This window comes from Eleginops maclovinus, chromosome 23, assembly GCF_036324505.1.
Source record: "Eleginops maclovinus isolate JMC-PN-2008 ecotype Puerto Natales chromosome 23, JC_Emac_rtc_rv5, whole genome shotgun sequence".
Lineage (NCBI taxonomy): Eukaryota > Metazoa > Chordata > Actinopteri > Perciformes > Eleginopidae > Eleginops > Eleginops maclovinus.
In genome coordinates, this window is record NC_086371.1 from 19,423,505 (window position 1) to 19,440,453 (window position 16,949).

Consider the following 16,949-nt stretch of genomic DNA (forward strand, 5'->3'; position numbering starts at 1 on the left):
ACCTTCGTGGGGGCGCGCTCATGTGATTGGCTTAGAATGGAGGAGACATCTGATTGGCTATACATGGAAAACATTACAAGTACGAATTGGGTGACCGTCAGGGGACTCTCAAAAAAACCCACACACGAATGAACAGCGATCCATGCACAGAGAGCGGTTTGCGTATGCAGGTTCAGCGGTTTGACACGGAAAACAAATATGTGTGGATCAAAAATACACATGTAAAATCTTTTTTTGGTATTTTGATTTGATTTACTTGTATGTGAAACGGAACACATTTGTGTGGATCCTGAAATACAAGTGTGAATCCTTCTGTGTGCATTTGTGTATTATGAGACTGATCTGACCCCATAGACATGGGCCTGATAGAAAGGGTTATAACATCTAATTATCATATGAGCACATGTACATAGGAGTGTGAGTATAAGGAGTTTTTTTCAGCACTGCCCTACTATCTGCCCAAATAGCCACTTCCTGCTGACTCATGCATTCATAATAAATAGATGGCATTGCATAATATGAGTATGACCAGCAGACAGTCCGAGGTTAGCCCACACTTAATCATATAAGAGTTCTCTTGAAACTCTTAATCTGCGTGAAGCACTTAATAAGACAGTCCCCCTCTCTGACAAGTTGACAGCGCAGCTTCGGGCACAGCATTAGTAACACGCAGGAAACTGTCCTCTCATCTGCATAGGAATTAACAAAGACCTGCCACTGCTTGGTGTTTGTTGTACAAGGAGAGGAGAGGGGAGTAGAGAGGAGGAGGGGAGGGGAGAGGAGAGGAGGAGAAGGAGAGGAGGAGAGGAGGAGAAAGAGAGGAGGAGAGGAGAGGAGAAAGAGGGCAGTGACTGGGGGAGAAATCTATTTAAATGAAAGGGAGAAGAGAGGCGTCAGCATTAGCAGTTAATCCACTGCAGTGAGAATGCTTTCTCTCTGCCGTGCGGCCTCCAGGCTCCAGCAGTCATCCGAACAGGCAGACTGTACCACAACCAACAGATCCAATCCTCACATGAGATCCATTCCGTATAAACAATGCATGACTTACCAGAAATAAGACACAGAGATTTAACGTGAAAGCATCTTCCATCCGAGAGACTACAGCTGCGTTACCGTGTTATGTCATATTGTGCATTTACAGTATATATATATATATATATATATATATATATATATTTAGATATATATATGCTACCTCTGTGCTCAAGTCATGAATCCCAGCATTTGAGCCCGCTGCAAATGAACTTCCCTCTCCATTCAAACACACACGAGACATTCCCAGTGTTATGAGTCCACGTTCAATACCCCAGGGGAGGGCCACCACGACACAAAAGTGCACACACAAAGGGAGCATCTCTCTCTCTCTCTCTCCCACCCCTTTTTCTCTCTCTCACCCACACACTTTCTCTATTTAGCTCACACTTAAAAAGGCTGCCTAAAGATAGAAGCAAGGAGATGAACAGGAGCCAGCGAGTGTCATGGCAACAACGTGCAGTGGCGCACAAACACTATTTAGACCACCAATAAAAAATAAAAAAGTTTTAATCAAAGCCTAACTGTATCAGCTCCTCAAAGACAGTTTACTACACTTCAAAGCCAGGACGGAAAGCCCGGGGCTCAGTATTCAGCAATGTGTTACTTACTGTACTACAAATGCTCTGGTTAATCCTCACTGACTCCTTGAACTTGGAAAAGTGAGCATTACCAACAAAGCTTAAGCTCTTTCTTAAGTTGATCTTATACTCTTTATATATTTGAATAGGAAAACACTAAATGCTAAATAAAAAGAGCTGCACAATTTGGAAGAAATAACTTGTGATTATTTAAAATGAAATTGCAATTGGGGTATGATTTGCATTTTTAGAGGGAATAATGAAAACATTATTCACATTATCATTAAAATAATATATTAAAGGGGCCCTTTAATGCTAATGTACAGGTTCATATCTGTGTTTTGTGCTTCTACTGGGACATATCTCCATGCTTTAATGTTCAAAAAGCTCTTTATTTTTCTCATACTGCCTGTGCTGCAGCACCTCTTTTCACCCTCTGACTGAAACCAGAGCCCAGTCTGCTCTGATTGGTTAGCTGGCCGGATCTGTTGTGATAGTTCAACCTCTTAGAGAAGTCCCGCCCCTTAGCCTTCACGTAAAATGTGTTGGAGCGCTAGCTAAAAGAAGTGGGAATGTTACATAGTGATGTCACGACGTCTTGGAAGTAAACAAGGAACTACAATCAAATCGTTTCAGGCAGGGTGGGGGGAGTGTGTGGGAGAGAAACTCCCTCTGGAGGGAACTTTGGGATTTTAGCTGTGCAGACCATTTATATGCACCAATACCTATAACACACTACAGGAAAATTATCAGGATGAAAAAAATGGTTTTCAGTCTGAAGGTTGGGACCTCTCTGCAGCACCACAATACATTCTGAATTGATATTTGATAACATTTCAATAATGCAGCCGTACTAACGGATTTGCATGATGTTCTTCACTCTATGATAAAAAAAAAAAAACGGGAGTCGATACAACTTTGCATACTGGAATCAATAAAAATGTAATTTAGTACGGCTAAACAATAACATCAATAGTGTTAAGGTCTGTGTATTGCAGATTTTGATGTTTGACAAAGCCCCACAAATGTTCACTACTCCGTCAGGATGTTTTAGAAAACTCTGCGTCTCCTTCCAGTGAAATCCCCCTGGGGCAACTCGCACATCAAAGCCCTGAAATGCCTGGTCTCACTTCCTGAGTTGTATTACTCCGACGCACTCTGAAGCCAATTTCACACAACTGACAAAGACACGTTGCACTACTGGAAGATTCCAGCACAACGAGTATATGGAAAACGATTACATGTCCTACCCTTTTTTTCTGCATTTGTCTGCACAAGCTCCTGTCAGACTTAAAGACAAACCATCTGAAATGTTGGGTGCCCAACTCAGGATGAGTAATGGCCCGAATGTTCGGGACGACATTAATCCACACGGCCAACATCCTCACGCATCAGCTCCTTCATTATCTGATGAAACTTTGACCAGTGCTCAGTCATCTGCCTATTATCACTGAGGGGGGGTGTATCAGTAATTATTATACATCCGCTTAACACATCTACATCTGCTCATACAGTGTCTGTGACAAGGGGACCGACTCACTTAGCAACATGTACAGCAGGCTGTAGGCAGGGTGGGAAAGTACATTTACGAGTATAATATGGAGGTACTTGTACTTTTAATTCTTCCTTTTTTATGCTATTTAACATTCCTCCATTCAATTTTAGAAGCAAATATTATACATTTTACTACTTTACATTTATTTAAAATAAATAGTTTAAATGTAATGAATTATTTAAAGTCCATAAAATGTCCTGTTATGGATTAACACAACCAGCACTTTAAAAAGTAATTAAAGTTAGCTCCATCTTTACCATCTGGCACATTGAAATGATGAACATATTAATACATAATTCATTATAATCCTGTCATATAATATATATTTTACTCCGAAAATAGCTATTACTACTTTAGTACTTTTAGTACTTTTACACCTTTTTTGATTTTCCCTTTCCTATAGTGTGTTATATATGTTTTGGTGCATGTAAATGGTGTGCAAAGGCTAATATCCCAAAGTTCCCTGCAGAGGAGCTTCTCCCCCCCCCCACACACACCTGAAACACCTCCATTGGACTCCTTTGTAGGCTTCTGTGACATAATGGCATGATTATGGACAATATAATGATAACATGAGCTAATTTACCAAAATTGTTCACTGATTTTAGCTCAACACTTTTATTTAGTGCCGTTTCATTTTCAATTTAATGAACAGAGCTCTGCTGTCACTTCCATCCAGTGCAGCATTCCTACTGATGTAAAAATCTTTACATCAAAGTAAGAGTCCTTATTCGCAGTGCATCTCATTAGCACCACATATATAGGAAGATGAACGATATTCGTGGGTGAAATGCTTTTTGGTGTCTAAAAACATTTTGGCATATGATAAGAAGTGTAAGATGAGCTACAGCTCAGCAAGTGGGCGTTTGTGCTGTGAAGCTGAGTTTGGCTTAATTAGGGGTTGCTTGTGTAAGAGTGCCGCTGTCCATAGTACTGAAACGACGGGCGGAGGAGATCGATGGAGGTAGTCAGAACATGTCAAGTCTCAGTTTATTATTTAGCCTGCTTGTTTTTCAGGGCTGGAAATACAACTTCTGGCCCTACTGTAGTAGCTGATTTCAAGTTGGCAGATGGTTGAAAGGACAGTCAATGAGAGTGGGCAAAACACACATAAACAGCTGATTGATTTGCCCTGATTGTGAAAAGTTGTTGTGAAGTTTAGATGCTTTCTTTTTTATTTTTCTCTCCCTTGAATCAACTCAATAAATCTATTTAAAGGCACATTATATTACAGGGAATATAGTGTAAAAGTGATTCCTCAGTCTAAAATATTTATTTATTTAAAATAAATGTTCATTTTTTGCCTGCTGGCCTGCAGTCAGGACGTGCAGATTTTCCTGTACTAGACAGCAACATTTCATTTAAATTAGCTAAGTTCTTCATGTTTGAAAATTATTTTGGGACTTTTTTTCAATATAAAAACAGCTGAATAAAGACAGGAAAGTGAGGAAGGAGAGAGGGGAAGGCATGCAGCAAAGGCCTGCTGCCAATAACTCAGCCTTAGCAAATTGAAAGCTCGCTCTACCAGGTGAGTTATCGAGGCGTACCAAAACCTTTTACTCCAAATATTATTTTTCTACTATGGAATGCAGCAGCAAAGAAGTGTTTTGAATGCTGGTGCTGCAGGGGAACAACAGTTACCCAAAAATGAAGTCTTACATATATATCACCCCCAAAGCACTCTAGAAAGTCTAGAAAGCACTAGATTTGATAGGCAGCAGTGTTTTCTATCAGTGAAGCACACAGTTAAAACATCAAGTATCTCATTTGGAAAGCCAAATTCTTCTAATTGGTTAGCTGGTTGTGCTCTGTTGTGATTGGTCAACCAGTTATAGATGTCCCACACCTTAGCCTATCATGTACAATGTGTTGGAGCGCTAGCCAATAGAAGCTTGAGTGTTACAAAGTGATGTCAATACGTTACAGATGTAAACAAAGGACTACAGGGAAGGGAAACCCTAAAAAGATGTATTTTATCATCAGCACTGATCATGTTTTTAAAAATGATCAGTCCATTTAATATCACATCTCACATCACAATGGCTATATCAGTCATGATATTTGCATTTTTTATTTCTAAATAGTGCAGTCCTACAGGATAGTTTTCTTCTTCTCACTCTAAAGGCCTTAAAAGTCATACAGAAAGAATGTAAAAGCAGTGGATCGATCAATCTGCATTTATGATGTGTGTGTTTGACTCACGATGTTGACCTGCAGTGGTTCTGATCCGGGTCTCAGCAGCCTCCTCCTCCTGCAGCTGCCGGAGCCTCCGGACCGCAGACGCACCGACGACGACGATTGACCCATGTCTGGAGGACAGACGGATGATCGATTCAACAAACACCCACCAACCGACAGTCTCCATATTAATGTGAAATACAAATATGCAAATGTTACCTGACTTGGGGAGGAGCAGCGCCAAGGCAGAGAGAGTGCTGGGGGGGAGCGGCAGGGAGCGGCATCGCTGGAGAGACACCCTCAGTGGGGGCTCTAATGGTGATACACCCGGAGGGCGGGACAAGGCCTAGAGGGCACTGAGTCGTTAGGGCATCTCCTATATATTCCATACAGAGTCACTTCCATGCACACACTCACACATGCAGGGGTGAATGCACACATTCCCCTGCCCTTCACCTTGGAAAAAAATCTTCCCTTGTCCCATTTTTTTTTTTTTTGTAGCAGGGAATTAAAGCATTTCACATCCAGCAAGGATCTATTCTGGTGCATTGGTCGATGTGTATGCCCTGCAGCGATACCGAGAGAGACTATACATCATGCCAGGCGGGAGGTCTCTCGGGTTAAAATGAACTGACTCGGAGTTAGGGCAATGAGAGGTAGAGCTTATGGGAGCGATGAGGCAGAAAATTGGCGACAGAGAGACTGAGAAGCCACAAAGAAAGAAGGGAGGAAGAAGAGGAAGGAGAAAAGAGAGGGAGAAGGGGAGGTGAGCTGAGGGAAAAGCAGGAATACTGGCCTCTATAAATGGGGCAGAGCGTGCATGCATTGTTGCAACTAACACTGAGCGGGTATAAATACTGGGTGAGTCCTGGGCTGCCCTTCAAAGTGTGTATGTTGGATTCATTATGGGCTATATTTATCAGCAAATTGGTGGAGTTACCCTCCAACTTACATTTTTCCTAAGGGTTAGCATCATGTTTATGTCTGTCCAGTGGTTGAAAGTTACTAAGTACATTTACTCAAGTATTGTAATTAAGTACTTTTTTGGGGATATATTTTTACTCTAATCCATTTGGTTCTACTTTATACTTCTCTTCCACTACATTTCAGAGGTCAATATCGTACTTTTCCCCCCACTACATTTATTTAACACTTACAGTTACTAGTCACACAACACATAACATCTGATATGGTACTATTAATCTGCACAATACCTTAGTTGGATATAAATTGACCAACTACAATACTAAAATGCTCTTGCATGTCTAAAAACTGGATAATATTATAGCCATAATAATAAAATACTGCTGAAAGATCCATTTGGAAGTACTTTCACTGTTCAAACTTGAAGTACACTTAGCTGATAATACTGTACTTATATTATTCTGAAACGAGTTACTATGCAGAATAAGTGCTTTTACTTTTTGTACATTATGATGCTATTACTGTTTCACTTTCACTTAAGTAGAATTTTCAAATCACAACCTTTACTTGTAGTGGAGTATTTTAGGACGATAGTATTTGTACTTTTACTTAAGTAAATGATCTGAGTACTCCTTCCAGCACTGTGTCGGTCTACTGCATATAAATACATGTGAGTTTCACAGTACTGCAATACATCATGGTACCAGTGTTTGTTCAATGCTGGAAAGTCAAAATGTCTTCATCAAATGAAAATCTGCTCAAAGATTGTAGATCAGCCCTTTAAGAAATAAAATGAATAAAAAAACTAGAATAACATATTCAGGTTTGCCAACGACAAAATCATGTCCTGAACCGCGAATAGGAATTATTACAATCAAATGGAGATAAAGGGGCCCACAGTTGAAGTAAACTGAAGCGCTCTTTTGTGCACCAGTTGATCCTAAGAATACATATGGCTCTCACCCAGGATCAGATGCATGTTGAAGTGTTATGTTGTTATGTTAATATTTGTTTATGTTGCAAATGGAGCTGCAAGGATGCAAGGTAAATGTCAGAACTGCCCTGCAATAAAGTATTATGCTATCATACTAACACAGTATAAACAGCAGTACAGGACTGCTTGTTTGTTATTCCATCTCCATGTTTGTATATTTACTTTGAGTGATATTATGCATGAATGCCTGTGTTTGTTTATTTGGCTTCTTACTCTGTGGTGCAGCTCCGTGGACTGCATCTCCCTAGTAACACCGGTCTCTATGACGGAGCAAGGCCTGGGGCGAGCAGCCGTCCGTCTCCGCCCCGGAGAGAGTTGCATGGTGGGAACCGGCCTGCGTCTCCGCCTGGCAGAGCGAGCCGACCTCACTGTAGTGGCTGTAGAGGTCTCGGTCCAGGTTGTCGGGCCCCCGCAGGTCCAGTACAGCAGAGGCGGGGCGAGGACGAGGGCGCGGGGGCTGGTGGGGTACAGAGGTCTTCTCTGTGCTCGGGCGGGTCGAGGTCTGCCTCACACCGCAGCCTGTCTGGCTGGCAATCTGCTCACACAGCTGTGATCGGCACACACACTCAGCAATTTGGCTCCGATAAAAGGTGCAACAAAGCATTTTTTGTGTGGGGAATTGGGAGCAACATCTCTATAGATTCATCAAAATATCGTTTCTACTCGCCGTGATGATCCTAATTGCTACGCTTCAGTAGCTATACACAAGTGCCAAGGAAGTCCCCGAATGGCAATTAAACTTCAGAGAAGACAGGTGGATATTACGTGTAAACAGTTGCTGAATAGGGAGGATTTTCCCGGTGCCATCATTACTCTGAAATGATTGTAGGGCTGCACATTAACACCCTTCCCCAAACACTGATTCCCACAGCCCCCTTGCATAATAACCCCCGGTGAAAGTGTGCTGAGTAGAGAGATGTCACATCTCGTTCTGTCATCAGGAGTTAGGGCTAACACGTCCTGACTCGTTGGTGTGACTGGAAGGGGGGTGACTAATGCCTCCAGTGGAGTGAGAAGGGAAGGGTGCCGTCATGAAGTGCAGACGTCACTGGGTCTGAGGCCGCTGCACACACACACAGACAGCTTTATGGGAATTAGGGTTTTCCTGGTTTGGGAAAAAGAACCAACTCTTCTACTGTGATTTTGTCCACCATTGACTCTTTCCTGCTTTCTCCAACAGATGGGGCAAAAGGACAACTGTAGAGTCGGTGCCCAACTCAGTGCCTCACAGGCTGCTGGTGTCTCAATTTAAAAAAAACCCATTTCTGACAGTTATTAAACCACACCTAGCTCTGAGTAACACCTCTGTTATTATTTCCACTCGGAGTGTTGATGATTTTTAAGAAGCAAAAGAATGAACGTAGTTAAAACTGTTACATAAATGATATTTAGAGCATTTATGCAGTAATTATATGTTGCATGCTTGTGGCGATGTTAATGATGTGGAAAAAGGCTGCAATGGAATGTGGTTATGGCATGATTGTGAGACACATTATACATGAAAATGCTGATTAGCAACTCAAATGAATTATAACAAATGCCTTTATTCAAATTCTGGTGATTAACATTTTGTATTTTAAGACACATACCTTAAATATCTCCTCTGTGGAATCTGATGCTGGCACGCTATTGGTGGAGCTTTCTTTATCACCTTGTTGTGATTGGACACTCACTTCCTGTACCGGGTGGGAGTCAGGTGGAGCATCCCTGGAATCTGGCTCATTTCCTGTCTGTCCCTCTACCTTTTCCTCTGGACAGAGACAGTTTAATGGACCCTCTTCCACCTCTTGCTCTTTGTTGGTATCTGTAGTTGGACCTGCTTTTGGGAAATGATTCTCTACTATGGCTATGGACCTGTGGTTTGTCTCTAAATGTTTCTCTGCACCCTCTGACCTCTGAAGGCCATTAACAGCTCGAGATCCTGAGCATGCCCGAAAAGCTCTCAGGACAACTTGAGGGGACCGTCCGTGTGCCACAGATCCTGGATCCTCCCTCTCAAGGCTACATGTGTGCAAGGGTTTAGCGGGCTCTGGTGATGCTGGTTGGGATTTTGGAAGCCCATCACTGTGGAGCGTCAGGGACACACTGTGAATGTTGTCCACTGTGGGCTGTGGTGAGCTCATCGGCATCCTCTCTCCCTCTTGAGGAGCGAAGGAGTGTGATGTGGTCCGCCACTTCCTGGCTGTCTCTGCTACACTGTTAAAAAACTTGAACAGACCCCCAAAGTGCCCCTTGGTGTCAGAGTGTCTCGGGGGGGGCGGTTGAAAGTCTTTGACGTTCTCAAAGTCCACAGAACCGCAGTCTGAGTCCATGGTCTTGTCCCAGGAGTGAAGGTCTGAGTCAAAGCTCCTCTCTGAGAAGACGGGATTGGCCTTCCCCAACAGGGAGATCCTCCTCAGGTAACTCCACACGTCTTTGTTCTTCCTTCCCCTACCCTGGTGGGTGCTCGGGCTACCTTTAATGCTGGGCTCCTCGCATCCTGCAGCAGTTTTATTACAGTTGGTAGAGTTGTTGTGGTTTCTTTTAGAATAGCAGACTCTTTCTGGTGGTTTACAACCATTCTGAGTCACAGTCTCCCCTGTTTCACTGGGTTGGTGTCTGTCTAAAGTAGCTGTGAGGTCGATGTCTTCAAACGAGCATTCAAATTCTGCTGTGTAGCCTGCATAGGAGTGCCTCTTGCCACGGTTTCTGAGAGTGCCCCTGCTGGACTGCTGGGGAGTGCCAATGTCGTGGCAGAAAGAGTCCTCATCGATTAAAGAGCTGCCGAACTTGGCAGTGGACAGTTTCCCTGTCTTCCCTCGAAACACATTAGGGGATTTAAGCTTCTTAAAGGAGCGAACTTTGTCAGCAAATGAGAGTTTAGGGATAGAAGCCTCCCCGGGCAGGATCATGGAGTGGGGTCTGCGCTCCAGCTCTGAAGCAGCTCTCTTTCGGTTCAACATCTTCCAGATGCCCCCTGTAGCACGGGGCCTCCGGTTGACCTCCTGTCTGTCCTTGACAGGGGTCTGAGAAGAGGCAGCCTGGGGGTCACCCTGCCCCTCTGCAGGCCCTGGCCCATCCTCCTCAATATAAACACTGCTGCTCTCATTCTCCACATCCAGAGAGACATTAAACACTCGGTTGACAAACCCATTAGGGTTGTTGCTCACGGGGGCAGGGTTGTCTGTCTGTTCCATCCTCTCTCATTCTACAGCGTCAGCTATCAGCTCCAATGGACATTGTGTCTCTCTCATGGCCCCTCTCTCTAAAACACCTGGAGGAACAAAACCACATTTTTCATTCAAGTTTGACCTCATTTTTTCATATCATGCTAATTCCGTCTGTCTGTCAAAGTATGCTATAAATGCTAAATACAGCTTATTATAATAAATCCTCTCAGTGGAGGGTCATCTATATTTTACCCCTGCAGGAGGTCAACAATAATAGATAGGTAGTGGTGCTTAAACACTAAAACACAGTGAGAGCATCAGAGGTCTCATTTAGTGATTCTCAGACAAGGGCTTTTGTACCATGAGTCAACAGTCACAAACCGCCCCCCATATTCGGTCCACAGTAATTATTTGAGACGCAGTCCCCCGTCCACCATTTAAACCAGGAGGCTGTGTTGTCATGGAAACCCTCACTAGAGATGTGTGGTTATTTCAGGCCTGCTCCGACTGTGACATCATCAGAGCTCAGATAAGCTCCTTCTGAGGAGGAAGATGCTCAGCAAGTGCTCAACATGTTAATTACCCCCATTTCATAATCCCTTTAATGTATGGAAGCATCTTGTGTAATTGGGGCCTCCAGCATGTGTCTTTGTTGTTACATGAGATCATCACAAAAGATGTGTTTCATTTTAAATGGCCTTTTCGCAGAATGGCACAATTTAATTAAGACAGTTTTTTACTGATAAGCTTTTAATGAATACACTCGGAAGCTGCTCAATCATTCCAAAAAATGTTTTAAATGTATAAACAACAATAAAGTCAAATAATATAAGACACTAATGATAAAGTAGATATATTAGCATTTAAATATATGATGTGACGTTTCTACAAGTCTTAAGTTTACCATCAGCCTGATATCCAGTTATTCCGATACTAATATGATGTGTTCGTAAAGCCTACAGGGTAGTTTGAATAACACAAACGGACATTTTTGGATTCCACACTATCACAAAACTTACGGTAAACCACCTCCGTCTCCACCTAAAATTGACAGTTCATAGCTGACAGTGACAGGTTAACACTGGGTTGGGCGTCTGAAAGTCGTACTTCTTTTAATATGGCGTCAATAAAAGTGGCATTAAGTCGCAGCTGGTTTTTTAATTAAGTTTAATTACATTAATTTGTGAAGTTATCACTTAGTTTACCATTAGTTCGCTGGACTAAACGTCCGTAGTAACACTTTTCAAAACTTCAAAGACTTGTTTTTCAAGTAAAACCCGCGAAAATACCCGTCTCTAATTTCTCTGTATCTCTTTCGCCACATACTTTAAGACGTCAAAGCTGTTGACTTACCCCCAGAAAACTCTCGCCGTTTACAAGGGCATCTTGGCAAAACACCGCCTTCCACACCGACTCAAAGTATCCGCTGTATTTCACGGGTTTAATTTATATCCATGAGTAAGGCTGGAGGTATTTTGCGGACAGCGACTCCTTCGTAGTTGTCATGAGTTCCAGTGTTTGCCTGTAAACTTCGCCAGCTATCATGAAACTGAGAGGAACTCCCGGAGTTAGCGACAGAGCAGTGAACTCTTGCCCTGTAAGCTCCTGCAGACGCCGACACTCTGATTTGTGATAAAGCTCTCACGCAGACAGAGCAACACACACACCAACACAAACACACCCTCTACACACACACATAGACAGACAGACAATAGGATACACACACAAATCTCTACACTCAGAGAGACGTTTCAAAATGTTAATATTTCATCAGAGCTAAGTTAATTGTTATGTATACAAAGTTACAAATAAATGTATATACATATATATTGTAATATATTATACAAGAATGTTTATTGTGCCCTTGCTCCTATTTTAATCGTTTTATCCAAAACATTAAATATCATATTAAAAGTTTCATATTTTTTAATAGTTATACAACTACACATGGCTATACACTGAAGTCCAAAATAAATTGTAATTATTTTAATTGGGAGTCTGTTTAATAGACAGGAACATATATAAACATTTATATAAAACACTTATGTATATTTTATGATTCTATTAATTTGGGATGTTACTGTGTTTTTACACCAATTGTATCCTTCATTACATGAATGATCCTATTAAAATTATTATCTATAGTCATTATTATATTTTAATGACGATAAAGCTATTTCCTTATCCTATTTGTTGGAATTGAACACAGCACTTTTTTAAGTACTATCAGTGAAAACAAGTGATTGACTGAACTCTGGTCTCAGTAGCTGATCCTCCTTTGGGATTTGTGTTGAATGTGAAAATCCTTCTATTGAAAAGGCACAATGGGGAGAGGGAGCTCAGGGAGGGAAACTGAAGGAATTCACAAAAACTAAACAGCTCCAGAGCTCCATAGCTGTGAAAGAGGAGATGGTGGAAGAAGGGACCTAAATTTAAACATTTCCTCTTTGTCCTGTTTTGAGCCCATTGTCATCTCATGGCGTTCTCCCTTCTGCACAGGAAGGAGTGGATCTGACATCAACGCTCTCAGGCTGACAATGACAGGAAGTCTGTCTGACTGTATGTAAATATCTCTATGTGTCCATGTTTCCCTTTGCTTGCCCGTGGAGCCTCTCTCCTCTCTGTGGCCCTCTCCCTGGAGCGGTTTTGACCACTTAAGGGTGTAGTAGTAGTAGCAACACAGTGACTTACCATCCGCAACTGTCACTTTGAATTATAGCAACCTCATCTTCAAATGACCTTTCCTCAGATTTAGCATCTTTAGCATATGGCTTTATTTGTTGACCTAATAGGCCATTTTGTTTATATGCTGAACATACATAGTAACCTATATTTGTATATTTTGTCATTTTTCCTCATAGTTTTGCGTTGACTTTCTGTTTGTTCCCTCACTTCTTCCTTCCCTCCCTCCCTCCCCTTACTCACTCACTTCCTTAGAACCCCAAGCCGTCTTCCTGTTGTCCCCTCCCGTCACAAAAGACATCCTGGCTTGAACAGGTCAAATGTTTCAGCTCAGTCCTCACTTATATAGAGACATAACACTAACTAACTCTCATCTTTAGGAAATAAGTAAATTCAAACAGCATTTTTTATGCTGGAAAGCAAGAGGTAAAAGAGAAAAACAGCGATGATTGGAGGGAGACAGATTGGAGATTTTTTTACTCTACCAGCTGTGCACATGTCTGAAATGATACGCTTTGTTGAGGTTTTGTGAACTGTGTACACTGCAAGTTTACTTTGTTGCCTTTTTACCCAGAGTGTTGAACATTTCCAAGCGAGTTCTTTGAAATGATGTCATCAGCTCCTAGTTTTTAGAACAATCGCCCTCTTCCTCCTCTTCCTATGACAAGGTCCCCACTGCTGGGCTCACTAGAGATTACAGGAGACAAACACTTTCTGAGTTTAGGCCCAGCTGTAATTATTTCACCAGTCTTTGTCAAAGCAGCTGAGTGAAAACAGGCTGCCGTGAAAAAGCCGGGCCAGACAGGGAGGGAGAGCGGGGGGGTTAGATATGTTGTGATATCAAACGAAAGGCTTACTAAAAGCCTGGGAACTGGATTCAGGAGGTGCAGCTTGTGTGAGAACAGCTGGGAGTTCAGTCACATTCTGTTTCCAGTGCAGGTGTTGGGGAAATTGAGGCCAACACACTATGTAGCTGTGTAATATTACTGGATGTACACGTACATAGGGAGTTGTTGATGACGCTGTGATTATGTAAACAAAAACATTGGAAGAAGCTATCATGTATTTTACTCAAGTAAAGATAAATAACAGCGTATAAATATTTCATTCTGAACTTAAAGTAAAAACATATTATAATATATTTCTATTATGCTTTTTGTGGTTTTCACTTTCCTGTAGTGTGTTAGATTGCATTTGAAGGGTCTGCAATGGCTAAAATCCCAAAGTTCCCTCCTGAGGGAGTTTCTTTACACAATGAAAATAAAAGAATTAAATAGAAAAGTACAATATTTGTGAATAGGAAGTACAAAGTGAAAGTACAAGAGCCCAAAACTGTCAATTTACCAATTTACATGTCACCAACGGTATACACAGAGGCTCCTTATACACTGGCGTTTTGAAGTGCCACACATACACACTCATGCAAATTAACATTTCTGCCCACTTCTGGTACAAGATATGCCCAGGTAGCAGTTTGCCTTCAGTGGTCGAAGAGAGAGTTTGAATTACACTGACATTCCTGAAATTCCCTCAGCTCTGTCCTGCATACTTCCTTGGCCTGGCTGCACATGGCACCATCCCTGAAACCAACACACACACACACACACACACACACACACACACACACACACACACACACACACACACACACACACACACACACACACACACACACACACACACACACACACACACACACACACACACACACACACACATTTTAGCCCATCCTAGCAGTTCACAGATACTTTGATCTTTACAATCAGTCTGGGATAATCAATCAGTTTGGGCGCTGAACACACACACACACACGCACGCACACACACACTTGTACCAGCTCACATGGCACACACATGGGACGCTGGAATGTCAGCATTAGGAAAGGTCTGGCTGTTGTTGGTGATGGGAAGGTCTCACTAAACGACTTTATCTAACATCCATCTGTGAGGTGGGGGGGGGGACGTAGAGAGGTAGAAAGAATGAGAGGGACAGGACAGGGGGAGTATGTGTGTGTGTGTGTGTGTGTGTGTGTGTGTGTGTGTGTGTGTGTGTGTGTGTGTGTGTGTGTGTGTGTTTTCGGCTGGGGACTTTCAGCCATTATCAGGATGAATCTGAAAACAGGAAGGCGGGTTCCATTAAACAAGACGAGCGGAAGACAACCACAGTTCTATTTCCTGTTTTAAAACAAGGGAGGAAATCACAGATTTTTTAGGAATTCAAATCAGAATCAACACTCCGGAACGTTTTTAAAATACATCTTTATAGCACATAAAATACTTTGGTTTTGACAGAATATGAATATTTTTGGGTGTTTTAAAATATTTGCCGTTTTTCAAACCTGTTGTTTTTCTATTGCTTTTCTTTGTGTAAATACTGCTGTAAACAGTGTGATCAGACAGATAGTCATCCCAGTTCTGACAAAAGTGATGGTTTCTCTGGCTCTGTGTCTGGTCATGTACAGGCTGTGGGCTGAGCTGGACTTGGCTGTGTTTGTAGGTCAAAGCAGTGGAGAAAAAAAGCAGCCTAGCATACAAAACACCATTTCCGCTCATCTGGGTGCTTCCACTTCTTTGGGCAGGGAAGTTTTCTGATTGGGGAAAGCCCGGGGGACGGGCTGATTAAAGGGAGGGATTGCAGGCGGGCAGAGAAGGGATATATAAAAGGAGATGAAACATTGCAGATCATGCTGCGTCTTCTCAACACAGAAGTGAAATAAAAGGGAGAGATCTAAGGCCAGATAGTACACAATTAGTATTGTGATTGATAGGAAAATGGCATTCCTCAAACTGATTCGTCATTAGGAAAACATTTTTTATCTCCTTGATAAATGCTGACCTATGACCACATGGCCGTCCCTGGTCAGTATCCTCTGATCGGGTAAGGTTGTAAAAAGTGTGATTTTGTCAGCCCAGATTTTAACGGAGATGGAGCGATAGGCACATTATTAGGGCTATCAATAATAACTGGATATAATCCCACCCCTGCGTCCCTCTCTATCTCTCTGTCCTCGCTGTAGCTGCTTCACCGTGTCCTAGTTAGAGGAGGGAGAGAAATGCACTGCGAGCTTCCCATTCCTTTCCTGCACATCCTGTCTTATCACCAAGAGAGGGGGCAAAAAAAGGAGTGGGACTGACATGTTTTACGTTTACATTGGGCTAGTGGCATAACCAAATTGTTAATTTGCTTATAATACCAAGATTTTAAACAGTCGTTGTTGAAAACATCCAAAATACTAAGTAACCCTATGGTTAAAAATCCCAAACTAAAACTTAGTAAATAGAGACAAAACATTAATGTGAGTTGGGATTAAAATGTTATGTATGGCTTCTAAATCTGGTCTTTTTTGAATCTTTCATTACCATTTTAAATCATTAACATGGTTTTGCATTGAGCTGAGATTGTTTAAAGAAGAAAGGGAAAGAAGACAGGCGTTATTGTAGTAAAAAACACTATTTGTATAATAAGTGTAATTATCTTTGTTGTTATCATTGAAGACAACGGAAATATGTTTCTTTCTTTAAACCATTTGGTGTTTTTATGCTATGTCATACTTCGGTTCCAGGCAACAACTTGCTATTTGGAGTTTTAATTTGCGTCATAGCAAATCATGTTTCTGCATGTCCATGTTTCATTCACTAAGTATATAAGTAGTTCAAGTGCTTATTAAATATACTTCCTTTTTTTTCTACCTGATTTTCTGTCCTTCTTTCCTTCTTTCTTTTATGACTATCTGGGCAAGCGTGTTATGTATGGCTAGTTTGATGACAGAATAAAACCAAACCCCTCCCTGCCATCCTAACAACCCTCCTCCCCTTTAAACACACACACACACACACACACATGCACCCACTTAG

The 16,949-nt window shown here is 41.9% G+C and overlaps 1 protein-coding gene across 3 annotated transcripts in view; it reads right to left on the reverse strand.

Moving 5' to 3' along the window:
- LOC134859914 (rho guanine nucleotide exchange factor 9) overlaps positions 1–12,040 on the reverse strand; it is a 57,451-nt gene extending 45,411 nt beyond the window's left edge. For all 3 annotated transcript variants that reach the window (XM_063876698.1, XM_063876697.1, XM_063876699.1), the window contains exons 1-4: positions 11,767–12,040; positions 8,854–10,517; positions 5,566–5,692; positions 5,371–5,477 (exon numbers count right to left, since the gene is read on the reverse strand). In XM_063876698.1, coding sequence (XP_063732768.1) covers positions 5,371–5,477; positions 5,566–5,692; positions 8,854–10,440 — 1,821 coding nt within the window. In that variant the 5' untranslated portion in view covers positions 10,441–10,517; positions 11,767–12,040. The remainder of the gene's footprint in view (positions 1–5,370; positions 5,478–5,565; positions 5,693–8,853; positions 10,518–11,766) is intronic.
- Positions 12,041–16,949: the final 4,909 nt, after the last annotated feature.